This window comes from Arachis stenosperma, chromosome 8 (assembly GCF_014773155.1).
Source record: "Arachis stenosperma cultivar V10309 chromosome 8, arast.V10309.gnm1.PFL2, whole genome shotgun sequence".
Lineage (NCBI taxonomy): Eukaryota > Viridiplantae > Streptophyta > Magnoliopsida > Fabales > Fabaceae > Arachis > Arachis stenosperma.
Genome location: NC_080384.1, coordinates 37,021,596 through 37,040,623, shown reverse-complemented (window position 1 = coordinate 37,040,623; position 19,028 = coordinate 37,021,596). Strand labels below are relative to the sequence as shown.

Sequence of the window (19,028 nt, the reverse complement as noted above, 5' to 3'; positions counted from 1 at the left end):
GATAATTATAGAAAAGAAGATGACATATATGAATGTCATACATGCCAAATGTGAATATCTGAATTTTGTTTTGTAGGACATGTTTTAATTTGATAATAAAGCAGTAAGATAACAGTTATTGATGAATTATACATTTAGTATAATGTTTCTAGCAATTACAGTATGACGAGGGATATTCCTCGTGTAATAATAGTAAATTGCCTGTTTAATTTTTTACATTAAACAAATAGTAACATAAAATTTAATAGTATAAAATAAATAGTGTAACAGTTATATACAATTGATATATAATTAATTTTTGATGGAATCCAATTTTAATATTTAAACTCATAATTATTGTCATTTAATTGTATAAATGAAATCATTAAGCAGTAAGAATATAATACATAAGAAATAAAAATGCAATTGACATGGTTGTTATATGTCATTATTGTATAGAACATATATTGAGTTTTGAATATAACTAATAAATCAGTAAGTATTAGTTACTCAAAATATAAATGTAAAAGTATGTTGAATAAAATATATAATTTTACTTGTGTAAATAGAGAACTTTGAAAAAAAATAAGCAAATTTGATAAGTGAATTTGTGCTCGGATTGATTGAAAACCGAGTTCGTTTCGGGTTGATTGAAAGCCGAGTTTATTCTCGGATTGGTTCATTAATCGATTATGAGATGTGAAATATTATGATACGTAAAAATGAAGCAATTTGAATTTATAAAGTAAATACTTTATAAAAAGTTACGATAGATTAAAATTTGATAAGAGGTATTAAAAATCTTAAACAAGATTATTGATATTGGTTCAAAAATTTGAATGTAAATAAAGTTTTATGAACCTAAGGGGAGTGGGAATTATTTTACTCGTCCCCACAGACGGCGCCAATTTGTTCTTGCTGAGTTTGGCCGGTGTATAGCTCGTCCGTCGATGAATGTCTTCAAGCTTCTCGTCGGGATGAGTTATACGTCGGCAAGGAGAGAACAAGGGGGTGGGTACCTGCAAAAGACACTCCGACGCTCAAGTCAGTAAGTGTAAGAGGTATATAATAATTCTATGAATATAGAATGTAAGACATGAAATGAAAGTTATCATGTGTTATGTTGTGTTTATAATAATTCTATGAATAATTGAATATAAAATGTATTATTGAGATTAGATATAGAAGGTTCTTTTTATAAGCATAAAATTAATGTTATAACCGTTTAGTCATTAAGATAGAAATGATGGTCATTAAGTCGGTAATGAAGGTGTCAGTTACAAACAAAAGAATAAATGATAGTTAACACCGAGTTATAACTCATAATGCATAATAAAAACTGAATTATAAGGTGACGGATCATTATGTTATAAAATTATTTATTTTAAAATTTGGACTCATTTTTTTTATATTATAAATAATAAGTATGTGATATACGTTGATATTTTTGTAACCTTGTGTTTTACCCTGTAATAAGTCTGATTCATTTTTTTAAAAAAGCACAAAATATGAATGACGTTTTGTCGATAAATAACAATTTTTAATTAAATAATAACAAAACGGCTTTGAAGTTTTGTATTAGAAGAATATTTTTTATTTTTTATATATAAAACGGCAACTACGTTTTGTATATTCTTTATTTTTTTTAATTGACAAATAGAAAAATGACAATAACATTTTACTTAAAGAAACATTTTTAAATTATTAATCTGCCAAAACGTTGCTGATGTATTACAGAAAAAGTAAAAACGTCGATGACATTTTGTGTTAGTAGAAATAAAAAAATATAAAATCAATTATAAAAGGAATACTGGATTATGCTAAAACGCAAAAATGAAATATGAGTAGTTTGTTCTACATAGAAATAAAGTAATGAGAGTTTTGTTTTGCAGAGTGTTCTCAATTTGAGAGAGAGAAAAAAATTTGTGAGTAAGTGTGATAAGTGTATAAAATGGAGGGTTATATTAGTTTAAAAATATACTACAATTGTCAGATTTTGTCTTATACACATGAGGGTGTGAACTTTTTATGCGAGAATCCATATGTTATTGTTGTTTCTCTTTCAATAATATATGAAGGATTTTAAGAGTATACTTTCTCAAAATGTAGATTATCAAATGCAAAAGAGAGTCACAAATATTTTATACAGACAGCCTGTACTTATATTTGGTGGTTTCATTCAATTTCAAATAATGCATATGGCTAATAAAACTAGTATGCAAAAAATATTTTTGGCATATCATCTAACTAGAGTACATGCATCACTTATTGAGTTGTATGTTGAGTTCGAAAAAATTGATGATGTTGATTTTCAGAACCCAACATAGACTGAATGGGTTATAATATTGAAAGAACAAAGAGTTTAAAGGCAATTATGAAATTGTTGGTCACATGAAGATGCGGAAGAAGATGAAATGATAAGTGGTGGAGATGTGACTGACGTTGCAAATATACTAGCAGGCCAGTATCCATCTCAAGAGCTATATAATAATTCTGGTACATGCATGGTAACAAGATTCAAAGTAGGCATAAAAGATGACTCTCCAAATGGATGTTGGCCTGTTAGTGTATTTGCAATATCAACTATATCTCCACCACCTATCATCTCATCTTCTTCCACATCTTCAAGTGGACCAATAATTTCATAATTACATTCAAACTCTTCATCGCTTTCGGTATTATAACACATCCAGTCTATGTTGGGTTTCAGAAAACGAACATCATTAATTTTTTCGAACTTAACATATAACTCGATAAGTGAGACCTGTGCTCTAGTTTGATGATATGCCAAAAATATTTCTTGCATACTAATTTCATCAGCCACATGTATTACTTGAAATTAAACAAAAACATATTTGTACAAAATATTTATGACTCTCTTTTGTATTTGATGATTTACACTTTGAAAAAGTATACTCTTAAATCATTCATATGTTATTGAAAGAGGAACAACAATAATACATGGATTCTCGCATAAAAAATTTCCACTCTCGTATGTATGAGACAAAATCTGACTATTGTAATATATTTTGAACTAACATAACCCTCTATTTTATATGTACACTTATCACACTCACTCACAAATTTTTTTCACTCTTTCAAATTGAGAACACTATGCAAAACAAAGCTCTAACTACTCCATTTCTATGTAGAACAAAATTCTCATTTCATTTTTACGTTTTAGCACAACTCAATACTTCTTTTATAGTTAATTTTATATTTTTTTATTCCTACCAACACAAAATATCATTGATGTTTTCACTTTTTCTGTAATACGTCAGCAACGTTTTGACTGGTTAATAATTTAAAAGTGTTTCTTTAAGCAAAATGTCACTTATGTTTTTCTTTTTATCAATTAAAAAATAAAAAAATATACAAAATGTCGCAACTTTAATTTTTTGTATATTAAAAAAATGTTGATGTAATACTCAATCATTGGATTTTATGATTTTTTTTAAATTGTGGGAGTAGGACAATACGCCCCCTTGTATTGTATATTTTTATTTGGGGCGTATTGTCCTGCTCCCACAATTTTAAAAAAAATCATAAAATCCAATGATTGAGTATTACACCAACATTTTTTCAATATACAAAAAAATTAGCTAAACGTCGTTGCCATTTTATATATAAAAAAATTAAAAATATTCTTCTACTACAAATACTGATGCCGTTTTGTTATTTTTAATTAAAAATTGTTATTCATCGTCAACATCAACAACCTCATCCTTATTAAGGATTTATGAATCTTTCAAATTCCCAAAATTTTTCATCATTTCTCACTTCTCACTGGCGCCACTCGGGAAAGGCGTAACCTTCCTCTGATTCCATCTCTGTAGGCGCTGGAAGCACTGATTCGTCTGAGACAAAAACACTGACATCGTGGTAGCCGTTGTCGTTACCATTTTCTGCTACATGCACCGTTTCAAAGGGAGACTGGGAGTAGCTTGGATCCAAATCGCTGAACCCGAAGATGTCTGGTGAAGCAGACGGAGAAGTGTGGTCAACGACGGGGACATTGTCGCCGGAGAAGTTGGAGTAGCCGCCGTATCCGGAGAAGTTGTCTTCGTCGGCGTAGTTTTGGTGGTGATCGGAGTCGACGCTGTAGGTATCAAAAGCAGACATGTCTTCTGTCTCTATGTTATTTTTGTTCTCTCTCTTCTGTATAAAGATGGGTGCTTTGTTTGCTTAGCTTAATTGAATAATTGTATTCAGAGAAAGAGAGAGATGCTATTAAAAATTAGAATGTTTATTTGAGAAATAAATATTACCAATACGTTCATATCTGCGTTCCTCAATCGCGGGTCCTTTTTTCCTTCACTTTGATTTTTTGTGTTACTGATTTGTGGAGTGCCTGATTTTTTTCAAAGTTTGAATTTTTTTTTTCCATAAATGATGAAGAGGAGAATGAGTCTGGGGAAGAGATAGATGAAGACGAGGGGGATAATGATGATGTTGTTTTCCTTGAGAATTCTTACTACATGCACGGTTACTTGGCTGGCTTGGTTGACCAGTATGAAGAGATGGTTGAGAAGTGCCATTCCGGATCTGGAGTGCGGAAGAGGAAGGGGAGGTAGAGAATGTGAGGATGAAGGAAGAGTGGTTGGAAATCATGAGAGTGAGGAGGGTGTCCTTGATGGGGTCAGAGGTGGTGGAGAGGGAGAAGAGGATGGCTTTGTCGGCGTGAAGGGCGGAGTGGATGGTGAGGGAGCGAGTGTTGAGGAAGAAGGGCCAGAGTGGGGTTTAGAGAGAGAGAGAGAGTGTGTGAGAGTAAGAGAGAGAGGGGTTGAAAATAACGGAGGGAGTGCCATGTAGGATCGGATTCCCACGAACCAAGTTCAGATCTAAATAGGGCACTTTTGTCACACGGAGGGCATCTATCATGGATATAACTTTAGTTTCAGGCTATCATAGATACAAATGTCAGCGTTTTCATCTTTCATAGGTACAAATAGTCATTTATTCATATTTTGTATTTTTTAAAAAAAATGGATCATATCTATTACAGGGTAAAACACAAAATTACAAAAATATCAACGCATATCACACGTTTATTTATAATATAAGAAAAATAGCCTATTTTGGCATAATAAATAAAAAATTAATCTGTCACAAAAAAAAATCAGAAATTGATCATAAAGCCAATATATCTGAGTTAAAATTATTATTTTGTCTCTCTACTCTATCAAACATCAATTTTCACTTCTCACTTTCATCCCATTTAGCTGGTTTACCATTTGGAAAAGGAATAAAGCACCAAACGTGTCTAGATTCTGGAACCAGGTTAAAAGGAATTCTTTAAGAAAAAGAGAGAAAAGAAAAAGAAAAGAAATATTGTGGGCCATAAATGACCTTGAAATGATTAACTGTTTAACCAAATCCTAATTATGTTAGCAAAATCCACTTTCTTCTCTACTGTATATTTATTTATTTTTGTCATGTCTCTACTGTATATGAAATCACTTCAAAGCGACTAAAATCATAACGTTAATTTCGGAAAGTAAAATTTGTAGGACTATTTTAATATACGTTGTCAATTTTGATGACCACTTTGGATTTAACTCTAATATGTAATCGAAAATTAATTAATTTAATTAACAAGTTCTGTTTTTCTGGTAAAACCTTTTTTTGGTCAAGTAAAAAAAAGTTAAGCTTACAAAAAATGTTTTGTGATTGAAATGAATGGGCCATGTACGATAACGTATGGGCTGCGGGTTCACTATACACAAATTAAATTGTATTTCATAATTAATTTGGGTTAGTCGAGTGGGCAGCTCATGCAGTAACCCATTAACCAGCAGCAGATCCTTAAATGAAGCTCAGATCCGCGTCAGATTAATTTTTGATCTGTCGGATTGAGAGATACTGTGGACCAAAAAAAATTGTATTTCATATTTTTTTAAAAAAATATAATGACAGTTTATATTTTATTTTTTTTACTAAGAGAAAAAAATAATAAGAGTTTAATCTTGATAAACATTCTGTGTTTAGTTGAGAATTTAAAAATTAGTTACTTTTACTGATATAATTAGTATTTGTATAAAATTATTTTATAATATATTAAAATTAAATTCAAAATTATAAGTGATAAAAATAAAAGATAATGACAGCTTATAATGTCAAATCGGGAATACATATATTAAACTGAACCTGATAATTGTAACTTGTAAGGCTACTTTATCTTTTTTGAGCATGTTATGTTACTACTATTATTATACTCTAATAATCAAGGAGAAAAAGCATGTTACATACTATAGAATACTACAATTTGCCTCACAAAATAATGAGTGTGATACTTAGGTCAGTTTGGATAACCAACTTAATTAAGTTTTTTTTGATAAAATAACTTAAATAATAAATAATTTTGTTAAAAGTAACTTATAAATAAGTTATTTTGTATTTAGATTTTAAACTTTAAAAATATTTATTTTATAGAAATATGATGAAAAGTAGAAGTATTATGAGAGAAGTCAATTTTTTAAAAAATTACAATTTAATTTTAAAAATTACATCAGACATTAATATTACTATTTTTTATAAGTCAAAAAAAAAAAAAAAATTACTTCTAGTTTTCCAAACGGGCTCTTATTGTTTTATGGGACTTAATCATGCAATTTGCAACTTGCCAGGTTACAATATGACTATTTTGTTTCATCTGCAATTTGCTCGTTGTTTTTTTTATTTACGAATAAAATGACAAATAAATATCTAAAAATTTATATTTTAAATAAATTAATTCTTAAAAAAAATATTAATAAAATTTTGTATATTATAGATATAGATATATTATTTTTAGATTATTTTCTATGATTAAAATAAAAGATTTTAAATTGAATATAATTTATTTACATTTGTTATTGTAAAGATTTTTTTGATATATTTTTTAGAAATTAATTTTTCTGAAGCGTAAATATTCAAGGTATATTTATCACTTTGCACTTTATTTGTTTATTGAAAACAGAGGTATGAAACTTATAATATTTAAATCAGTTACAGAGAATATATTACTGACTATATTCCATGCCTTACAAGTGTTTGAAATGTATGATAGAAAAAAGAAGCAAGGTGACCAATGGGTGTTAAGTAATAATAAGAATTATTGTATAAACTATAAAGTAATAAAAGGGGCAATTTACCAATTTAAAAGAATTTGGAGAATCTTTTACCAGATTACAACAATTGGAAGTTGCATACCTTTATGTCTTGTTTCATTTTATATAGAAACCGTGGGAGCTAACCACGGTTTTAGAATCAACATAAACCGTGACTGGTAGCCAAGTTTTATGATGATATGGCTTTGAATGTAAACCGTGGTAGGCAGCCACGGTTTACGTGAGGAGAGAGCTATACATAAACCGTGGTAGGCAGCCACGGTTTATGAAGGATGTAATTCATGCGTAAAACCCACGGTTTATAAATAATTAGAATTTTAAATTATAAAATTTGTATTAGTTTCTAATTTAAAATTTAAATAGACATAATTTAAATTAATAATTTATAAAATTATATGTATTCGTATTATTGTACTCATATGATTTATTTTACTATTGTATTCATATGATTAATTATATTTATTCTATTTAAAAAAATAACAGTTGCTAATTTTTAACTAATAAATAAATACACTTATATTATTTTTAAATTAAAATTTTTTAAATAAATGTACTCTTATTATTTTAAATTTTTAATTTAAATAAATATATTTGTATTATTTTAAATAAAATTTAAAATTAATATAAGCAGGTTTATTTAAAATTTAAAATTTTAATATTTTAAATAAACATATTCTTATTAAAATTTTTTAAATTTAAATAAACGTAATCATATTATTTTAAATAAGTATATTCTTTTAATTTGAAAATAATATGAATGTATTTAATTATCATCTAATTTCATCTTTTATTTTTATTTATCCTCAACATTTTAAATTATCATATGATAATACCATTGAGTGGTATAATTTAATTTTTGAATTGTATTTAATAACTTCAGTGACAATCGTGCCTATTGATCTTTGACTGAGTTTTTGAGATATTAGTACATATATATGTAAAGTTCACAATGTAATTATGTTGGATGTCTTGTATCATGTATTTTGACTTTGGAATACTTCAAATTACATTATAATCATTGAATTATAAATATAATGGTTGAATGATGTGCAATAATATTAATAGTAGTTGATTATAATAAACCATGATAATTTTAATAGTTTTTTTTTTTATCTTAATGCAAAATTATAGTGTCCAGATTAAGTATATAAATAATTAACATATTAGTTTCAATAAATATCCTTATAAAGTACTTTACTTTACACAATTACAATAACTAACTATAAGTTTACACATATCATTGATTTATATAGTATCATATTTGTAAATTTATAGTATCATATTTGTAAACTTATAGTTAGTTATAGTTAGTTACAAATATTCATATGAATACAATAGTAAAAATAAATCATATGAGTACAATAATACGAATACATACAATTTTATAAATTATTAATTTAAATTATGTCTATTTAAATTTTAAATTACAAACTAATACAAATTTTATAATTTAAAATTTTAATTATTTATATAAAATTAAATTAATTAAAAAATAAAAATATACTAATACAATTCAAATCGTATTAAAACGTAAATAAATTTGCTGACTCTATAAACCACAAAGCTCTTCGAATTCTCTATCAGCCACCCTACTTCACATCGTCGCTCATGTATAAACCGTGGCTGCCTCTAGGGTTTTATGTACGAAACCATTTCTTCATAAACCGTGGCTGCCTACCACGGTTTATGCTTGTCTCTTTCTTCACGTAAACCGTGGCTGCCTACCACGGTTTACACTCAAATTGATTTCCTCGTAAAACCTGGCTACCAGCCACGGTTTATGTTGATTTTGAAACCGTGGTTGCCTCCCACGGTTTCTATATAAAATTAAACAAGACAAATTGGTATGTAATTTCCAAATGTTGTAATCTGGTAAAGGATTCAACCAATCATTTTAAATTGGTAAATTGCCCTAATAAAAATATGAGAAAATAGTCAAAATACACCACTAATTACAAGATTGCAACTAATCAATAAAGAATTAAAGATAATCTTATCTGACTTGACGGAAATCTTGGGGAAACGAAAAGTAGGATACAAAAAATTAAAGATATTTATTATTCTAACTAATTTCATGTTTGTTATTTATAAATCTCAATAAATTAATCAACGAATAATTAATAAGAAATAATAATACTTTTTATTTTGATAATAGGTTATTTTATTTAAATAAATAAACAAAAATAATTAATTTCCAAAATACACCAGAAATAAAATTGAGATGAAAATACGTATGATCATCTCATTTGCAAATTGCAACTCATGCGAAATGGAAAAACCTCAATTTAAGAATGAAGACAGCAAAATAAAAGTTAACGTAGAAAAAGAATAGACTGCACATAGAAAATGAAGTCTGACTTCCCAATGCAAGACTAACCACGGCTAAATGGCCACTTCTAATTTAGCACCCGGGAATTGGAGCACATCAACTATGGTAGACACTAATTGGGTTGATATAGTAGCGGCGCCAATGAATTGTGTTGCAAACTATATTTTATATTTTTTCACTTAAAAAAAATTAGTTAATCTAATTCTATTTAAGAAATTATTGGTCATTATATTTCTCTTATTCAATGGATTTGAATTTTGTCATCATCAAAACTTATTATTAAAATCAGAATATAACACACACTTGTATATTAATTTAATTTCTTGTGTTTTTTTTTTTCAATCAAATTTAAATGTATTTGGCAAATACATTAAAAAAGATAAAAATATGTTTGAGTTTCTCTATTTTTTTTTGTGTTTGGTAACTTCTTCTATTCAACACGCAAATGTGATTCTCTATTTTAAAGACGCTTTCACCTGAAACAAGAAGTTACAACTTTTACGTTCACCTAACTTATCTTCTGTTTTTATTAATTTCAATAGTATTCTAATTTTTTATAATATGTATTATTGTTTCTATTACAAATGATAAATTAAATAAAAAGTTAATCATACGTTATAATAAAAATATAACTGATAAAAGTTAGAATCCAAAACAATAATAAAAATAAAATTATTAAGAATACTTAAAAAATACTATAATTTGTTATTTTTAATTTAATAAATAAATATTAATTTTTATTATAAAAAAATACTTAAAAAGTTATCAATTTTTATGTTATTTTTAATTTAATAAATAAATATTAATTTTATTATAATAATAAAAAATTATAGCATATTAAAATAGAATACTAAAAAAATATTATACAAAAAATATACTAAAAAAATATAAAAAAATTAAATATACTTAAAAAGATAATATTATAATCTAATATTATTTTTTTAGTAATTATCTATTTAAAAATTATTTTAACTAATATTCATTTTATTAAAATCCTTTAACATTTATGACAAGAATCTAAAAAGCTAATTCCCAAAAACTAATTTTATCATACCTCTAATATAATTATAAAAATAATATTTTAATAAATTTAATTTTAATACGTAAATAATATAAAATATTTTCTAATTATTTAATTATATCTTTTTTTTATCTCACATCATGTCATCATCAATGTAAGATATTACATAATTATATGTACCTATAAAACTGAATAGGGTATCAAAATTAATTTTTTTATTTATCATTAAATTAAGATAAAAAAGTTTACATAGAAATTATATATTTAAGCATAATTAAACTCAGTTAAAACATATTTTGCGTATTTTCCCAATTAGGAGAGGACGTGAGGAACCATTGTTCACAGCACATAGAAAGAGAACAGAAGAGCATAGAAAAGAAAAGAAACGAAAAGAAAAGGACAGAAGAAGAAGAGGTGCGCAGTTGCAATTTCAGAATTCAGACCGACACAGGTCCTCTGCTGTTATCTTCTCACGTGCCGCGCACGTGCTCTCTCTCTCAAATCACCACCCCTAACAAACAAAGAAGGTGTCAAGGAATCAAACGATTGTTATTCAGAGTCCCCAAGTTCCTTCCATGATCTTGATCTGAAATTCTGAACTGAGAAGTAGCTTGTCTTACAATGGAGTCAATACTAGCTCGTGCACTAGAGTACACACTCAAGTATTGGCTCAAATCCTTCTCCAGAGACCAGTTCAAGCTTCAAGGCCGCACTTTAAGTCTCTCCAATTTAGATATCGATGGTGATGCCTTGCATTCCAGCTTGGCCTTGCCACCTGCGCTTAACGTTTCCACCGCTAAAGTTGCCAAATTGGACATCATGGTTAACCTTCTTCAATCCTCTTTCTCTCCGCTGCGATTTATTCATTTTTTAACTCTAAATTTGTTAATATTATTAACCAATTCTCTTCTTTTCTTTTTCAGCTTCCTTCCGTGAGTAATGTGCAAGTAGAGCCGATCATTGTGCAAATTGATCGGCTTGATCTAGTTCTGGAGGAGAATTCTGATTTTGATGCATCTGTTAGTAGTAGCAACAGGTGAATTAAACTTGTTACTTGATTTTATTTTTGTGCGTTGATGGATGCTTATGCTGTTTTTCAATGCTTATTCACTAAGCTTGGTTTATGTGCAGTGCCACTTCATCGGCTGCCACCTCGAAGGGTAGTGGTTATGGTTTTGCTGATAAGGTTTGTGACACTTGTCACTTTACTCTCTTTCAGTTTATTTTTTACTATATTTGTTTCCGTTGCTGTTATTGCCAATGGGGACTGGTTGTTTTACAATGAGAGATGAATATGATAAGGATTTAGTGTAAGGTTGATTGAATTGTGATTCAGCTTATAGCATTCCTTTCCATAGATTTGGTAGTTTCATAGCGATGACCAATTACTTGTCATGCAAAGACATTTTTCATTTGAAAATGTTACTCATTGATAGAGTTACTGACGGTTTCAGATTTCTGATGGCATGACTATACAAATTCACACAGTTAATCTGTTACTTGAAACTCGTGGTGGTGGGGGCACGCGTCGAAAAGTGGGAGCAACATGGTAAATTCTTGTTTCTTGATGCTCATAATTTGGTTTATTTGTGCTCTACCAACCCTATCAACTGTTATGATTTGGAATGAATTGAAATTGAAATTGAAACTGACGTGGACATCTTAGTCTCTGACGGGTCTATCAAGTATTTTTTAAGTATAAACCTAAAGAATTTCACTTTATGTTTGGCTCAAGTACTATGTTTTTAAGTTTTCCCTGAAATCTATTTATAGGGCACCACCAATGGCATCTATCACAATACATAACCTTTCGCTGTATACCACAAATGAAAGCTGGCAGGTATTTGTTGAAACCCAGGCTTAAAAATCTGACACCCTTGCATATGGCATTTTATTGAAAGATTTGCCTTTACAGGTTGTAAATCTTAAGGAAGCACGGGAATTCTCCAGTAACAAGAAATATATATATGTCTTCAAAGTAATTACCTCCTTCTCTAGTTTTAATATGCTTATATGTGTAATCTGTATTGATTTGCTTTTATTTCTTTCATTTTGCTTATTTTACAGTTGTCATTTAGTTATATGATTAGAATACATAGTTCCGATAAGTTTTATTGAAAAATAAAAAGAATGGTTCATAAAAAGCAATTATATTTTTAGCTATACTCTCAAGGTTGTGGATGTTATGTTGCTTTTATTGGCATTACCATCTAATAATTCATACATGTTTTTCTTTTTTCTTTCTCAGAAACTAGAATGGGAATCTTTGTCTATTGATCTTTTGCCTCATCCTGACATGTTCGCGGATGCTGCATTAGGCATCTCTGAAGAGGGATCAAACCTGAGAGATGATGATGGTGCAAAGCGAGTATTCTTTGGAGGAGAGCGTTTTATTGAAGGAATATCAGGAGAAGCATATGTAAATATAGTTCCTACAACTAATTTTATAAACATCTGTTTTATGTTTGAATGTTTTGAGTCATGAAATATAGCTGGAATTTATAACTGCCAGATAACAGTTCAGAGAACTGACTTGAACAGTCCACTTGGGCTTGAGGTTCAGTTGCACATCAATGAAGCTGTTTGCCCTGCACTAAGTGAACCTGGTAAGTAAAAGGGCACATGTAATGTTTCTTGTATCCACATTGAATTGATACACATGGCATCATTGTGACATCACTGACATGAGTTACTACAACATGTACGAGCAGGGCTACGCGCACTTCTCCGCTTTATGACAGGATTATATGTCTGTCTAAACAGGGGCGATGTTGATTTAAAGACTCAGCAGGTTTCACACTGTTTTTTAACTTTTTAGTGTTTCAGAATACCCATCCTCAGTAGTTTCCTTTCGATAAAAATATTGTTTCATTTTGACATCCTTTGAGTGTTTCTGTAATTGAATCATAGCAGCGATCAACTGAAGCTGCTGGGCGTTCTCTGGTCTCGATTGTTGTAGATCATATATTTCTTTGCATTAAAGATACTGGTTTGTTGCTAGCCACATAGCTTTCTTTTTAGATAAATTTAAACCTCTTTCAATTATATAGTCAAATTCATAGAGTTAATAAATGATCCAACCAATGACAATAACTTGCAGAATTCCAGCTTGAGCTTTTGCTGCAGTCCCTCTTTTTCTCTCGGGTAATGCTTTATTTTCATATTCATTTTATTTTTCTTTACATAATCTTACTATTCTTTCCCCCATTATTCTTTCTTGGGTACTTGTCCCATATTACTCCTCAATTATGAGTGTTGGTGATAAACTGACAACACCTTAGCCTTGTCTAGAGGGAAGGATAGAATTGGTTATATCAAAAGCAAATATAAAAACATAGGACAGAATATTTCCCTTCGATTATTTTTTTTTAATTTATATCTGTGCTTTTTTTTCCTTTTTTCTTTGCGTGTTTTTTTTATGTGTTTTGGGGGGGGGGGGGGGGGGGGGCGAGGGGGTCTTTGGAGGCTCCATTAGTAACAAGGTATGCACTATGCAGAAACAAACAAGTAAACAAAAGGAATTCAAAATTGTAGCTGCTATATTTGTTTTGCCAATGTGATTTTAGTGTGGTAAGTTTATTTCTTATAACTACAACTACAGCTAATCATTCTTAGAGAAAGGTAAGAAAAGAAAGCTCCTTATATTCTCTGGATGATTCATGCTATGGGTGTATGTATGCTGCAAAGGTTAAGATGTCACATGCTTTTAAGATGTCATATTGCCATGTTATTTCCCCTTATTGTGCAATGTTATCAGGCTATCAGTGAGTTGTACTGTTTCACGTACTTTTGCAGGCCAGTCTTTCTGAAGGAGAGAATGACAATAACTTGACCAAGATTACAATTGGTGGAATAATTTTAAGGTTTGTGCCTTTGTGCTCTGTCCATAAAACCACTTTCATGGTTAGATCCTGCATTAAATCCTGAGCAGTTAATGCAAATTGACAAGAAGAGAGGAAAGAAAATAAGGGTTTCTCATATGTTCTAGTTGATCAATCATTTTGGTGGCTTTTGATAGTTTTAATGGCACAATAATCTGTTTTCCTTCCTAAGTTGACTGTACTAATCACTATAACGTAACAATGTAACTAGGTTGCTTGTTATCATTGGAATGCAGGGACATCTATTCATCTCCGCAGTGTACACTAGTGCAACCATCGATGCAAGCTGTCACAAAAGATGCTTTCCATGTGCCTGAATTTGGTATTAAGTTATGAACACGTTTCTTGAAAATAATATACCACTTTACCAATGCTTAACAACTGGTTTTTAAATCCTTTCTTTTGGCAGCTAGAAGCTTTTGCCCTCCAATATACCCTCTAGGAGAACAGCAGTGGCAAGTGATTGAGGGAATCCCTCTAATATGCCTCCATGCACTTCAAGTCATGCCTTCGCCACTTCCACCATCCTTTGCTTCTCAGACAGTTATTGATTGTCAGCCTCTTATGGTATGTGCATCATCTTTCAATAAACTTGTTACAGATGTATAGTGCATCTTTTTTGTCTTTTTTTTTTTGGTCAATTATATGTTTGATGATCTTTGTATATTTGTTCAGGTTCATCTTCAGGAGGAAACATGCCTAAGGATATCCTCATTCTTAGCTGATGGTATTGTTGTCAGTCCTGGTGACATTCTACCGGACTTCTCAATAAAATCTTTTATTTTCAGTCTCAAGGGGCTTGACCTTACAGTTCCACTAGACAACATTGAAACTGATATTTCTAAAATCTACATGGATAATAATACAGTTCAGACCTCCTTCACTGGAGCAAGACTCCATATTGAAAACCTTTTCTTTTCTGATTCACCCTCATTGAAACTAAGAATGCTGAACCTTGAAAAGGATCCTGCTTGTTTTAGTCTTTGGGAAGGTCAACCGATCGATGCTAGCCAGAAGAAGTGGACTGCCAGAGCATCGCAGCTTACTTTGTCCCTGGAGGCATGTAATGACAAAATCAAACTTCAAAATTACCTTGGACAAACTGGAGGACTGTTGAGATGTGTTGATCTCAAAGATGCTTGCATTGAAGTAGCTATGGCAACTGCTGATGGCAGTCCACTGTTACATATTCCTCCTTCAGGGGGTATTGTCAGGGTTGGAGTTGCTTGTGGCCAGTATCTATCCAACACTTCTGTTGAACAATTATTTTTTGTCCTGGACGTCTATGGTTATTTTGGGCGAGTTAGTGAGAAAATAGCTATGGTTGGGAAAAGGAAACAATTAGAGGACATTAGAGACAAGTCTTTTAGTGGAAAGCTGATGGACAAGGTTCCCAGTGACACTGCTGTGAGTTTAACAGTAAAGGACCTCCAACTTAGATTTCTAGAGTCTTCGGTGAATGTTGAGGGAATGCCTTTAGTACAGTTTATCGGAGATGATCTATTCATTAATGCCGCCCATAAAACCCTTGGAGGGGCTATTGTTGTTTCATCTACTTTACGGTGGGAGAGTGTCCAGATAGATTGTGTGGATGCTGAGGGGCACTTACCATGTGAAAATGGATCATTCTTGAGTCCTAGCGAAAATGTTCCCTCACCAAGTGATAATGGATATCCTCATCTAAGAGCTGTTTTTTGGGTAGATAAGAATAAGAAACATCCAATGAATGGAAATGCTCATTCAATCCCTTTTCTAGACATCAGTATGGTTCATGTCATTCCGCTAAACGAGCAAGATATGGAGTCTCATAGTTTAAATGTGTCAGCTTCTGTTTCTGGTGTTCGACTTGGTGGAGGAATGAACTATGCTGAAGCCCTCCTGCATAGATTTGGAATACTTGGACCTGATGGAGGCCCTGGGACAGGCCTTTCAAAAGGGTTGGAAAACTTACAAAAAGGACCCTTATCAAAACTTTTTAAGACAACACCTCTCATGGTTGATAATTCAGAAGATGGTATGAAGCAATTTCACCTGATTTTTTCTAGTTGCTATATTTGCGTATTACATAAAATAGATTTGTTCTGTGTTGCATAAACTAATTTTGCTAAGTATACATTTCTGACTTGCTGAACTTTTTGCTAGCTGAAAGTATGAGACAAGGGGAGGAAATCAGTTTTCCACACCTGAAGAAGCCAGATGACGTGGATGTAACTATAGAATTGAGAGACTGGTTATTTGCTCTTGAAGGTGCAGATCAGATGGCTGAACAGTGGTGGTTCTCCAGTCTTGAGGTTGTCGACAGAGAAGAGAGGTGTTGGCACACAACTTTCCGTGGTTTACGAGTAAATGCAAAAAGTAGCCCAAAGAAGGTTCTGGATGGCAAAGCACAATTGCGGCGGATAAAACAAAATCCAATAGAGCTTGTTACGGTAGAAAAAGCTTCCTTCTGAGTTTCAAAGATTTAATGCAATCTGTTTGTGTAAATTTTTCTCCAAATTACTGCAGAATTAAGAATTTTCCTTCTCCTTTGAGAATGATAAAATTCAATATCCTTACTGATTGGTTTTCTACGTGTATCTCTTTTCTGTTTCTTGTCTATCATCCAGATATGTCTTACCCTTTTCATACACCTTACCTTATTGAGCTTGCACTTACAGGTAGGAATTGAAGGGCTACGAATATTAAAGCCTCATATCCAAAAGGGCAATCCTCCATCAATGTTAATTGCAAACGGGGATAAAGAAAATAGTAACACAACTGAGGGAGTTGGTCTTGAAGTTCGCTTGATATTATGTGAGGACAACACTGATGAAATAGTGAATTGGGAAGTGGAAGATATAAAGTTCGCTGTTAAACAACCGGTAATGGGAATTTCATAGTTAGATATAGGTCATTGTCTCATGAATGTTGCGTTTGATGATGATTGTACCTTGCAGATTGAAGCAGCAGTAACCAAGGATGAGCTTCAGCACCTCACTTTGCTGTGCAAATCTGAAATTGATTCAATTGGCCGAATCACTGCTGGAGTTTTGCGGCTGCTTAAGCTGGAAGGTTCTGTTGGTCAGGCTGTAATAGATCAACTTGGTAACCTAGGTATGCTTTCCAGTTTCTAATGTTTCTGAATTAATTTTCATCGGACATATCTTGTTCTTTTAATTCCTATTTATTATTGTTATGTTATAGTCTTCAGTAAACTAAATATATAGGTAATGGATAGTGATTTGAAGCAAGGTTTCATGAATCCAAGTGGTTGGTTCATTGATGACAACTAGTGATCATGTCATGTATGATACTTAGAATGCTCGGCAAATCAATGGAAAACTATGATACAACGTTATCACTCTCTAGGCCTTCTAGCTTTGGTTGATTGTATAGCTTATTGATCCTCTGGCTATACATTTGTGCTTACTTTTCCTACTCCCTTTGTTTCTAACTAAATAACTGTATACTCGGACAAATTATAACCAATAATGTTATGATGATTTGCAGGTAGTTTCTACTGTTTCTAGTAATGGTACCAACAATGGTATAGTTATTTGTAGTAGTTTTCTAATATTCTAAACATGGTACGGTGACTTGCAGGAAGCGAGGGCATTGACAAGATTTTCTCTTCTGAAAAGGTTACCAAAGATGGTAGTGTTGTTGGTAATAGAGGACATTCTCCCTTACCAAGCGGGGTTAATGAAGGACCACACAAAACCATGGAAGAGACATTAACTCAGCTTGAGGAAGTGGTGGTAGAGTCACAGGCTAAACTCAGTGAACTAATCACTCATGTTGGTACTTCGGACTCTTCTTCCACTCAGCACCGTACCATTGTCAAACTAAGTCAAAAGATTGAGACCATGCAGGGCCTATTGATGCAGTTGAGGAATCAACTTTAAAGGCCCTGTACCTTTTGTTGATGTACAATTTTAAGTTACGAGATTTAATTTACATAGGATATGATTCTTGTGTATATAGTATACAAAATTGCAAACTCTTGTTGGGTGTTGTATCAGTGAGGCAGAAATTAAGCTTCGTCTCGTTGGTATAACAAAGTTTTGTCTCTTGGTATAAAAATTTTGTTCCCTTAAAAATGTAGCAAAAAATTCAACGTAAAAAAGGTAGTTCTCAAAGGCCTTGGCAGTTTAATGAGGCAGGAGAAAATTCCAGATTTGAACGTTATATATACACAATTTTTTAACGATATTCAATGCTAATTGATACATACCAGTTACAAACTTACAACAACCAGGTGTGTAGTGCACAGCAAAGAAGAATAATAAGAGGAGTTATTAAAGGACAATTCATGATAGAATACTTTAATCAACTTATTACAAACACCAATTCTTCCTTAGGTACTACATTTCTTATCCGAAACAAGTCCAGAATCTATTCTCCAATTCATGTTATGTGCTAACCCAACTTGCAGGGGATCTCCTCAGGATCATGACAACAAAATAGAAATACATACAAAGAATTTTTGAGATAATAATGACTTTTTCTTTAACTTTGTATTTTTCACTCATTGGTTTTTTCTTACAAAACTTCACATTTTGCCTTTTACCAATGAAATACAGACAGACTCATTGAGAAAAAGAAATATTCAATGAAAACCATGAAGGAGAAGAATAAACAGCTCAAAGAGCTATGGGAACTCGAACGTGTGCTCTCACTCCTTACTTCAACTCTTGGCCGTTCACCCTTATTATAGAAGGAGAAGCTTC

General features: G+C 31.2%; 1 protein-coding gene across 2 annotated transcripts; it reads left to right on the top strand.

Moving 5' to 3' along the window:
• The first annotated feature begins 10,770 nt into the window (after positions 1–10,770).
• LOC130943730 (uncharacterized) lies at positions 10,771–18,499 on the top strand. Of its 2 annotated transcripts, none has more exons than XM_057871731.1 (19): positions 10,771–11,260; positions 11,362–11,474; positions 11,570–11,624; positions 11,893–11,987; positions 12,212–12,278; positions 12,354–12,416; positions 12,687–12,857; positions 12,951–13,044; positions 13,150–13,229; positions 13,349–13,427; positions 13,539–13,582; positions 14,234–14,301; positions 14,556–14,641; positions 14,729–14,886; positions 14,995–16,333; positions 16,462–16,748; positions 16,977–17,180; positions 17,256–17,412; positions 17,902–18,499. In XM_057871731.1, exons 1-19 carry the CDS (start codon positions 11,060–11,062, stop codon positions 18,201–18,203), a joined length of 3,663 nt encoding a protein of 1,220 aa, XP_057727714.1. In that variant the 5' UTR covers positions 10,771–11,059; the 3' UTR covers positions 18,204–18,499. The 2 variants fall into 2 exon arrangements, with proteins under 2 accessions (XP_057727714.1, XP_057727715.1); XM_057871732.1 differs by having other exon boundaries at positions 13,352–13,427; positions 17,902–18,498.
• The last annotated feature ends 529 nt before the right edge of the window (positions 18,500–19,028 follow it).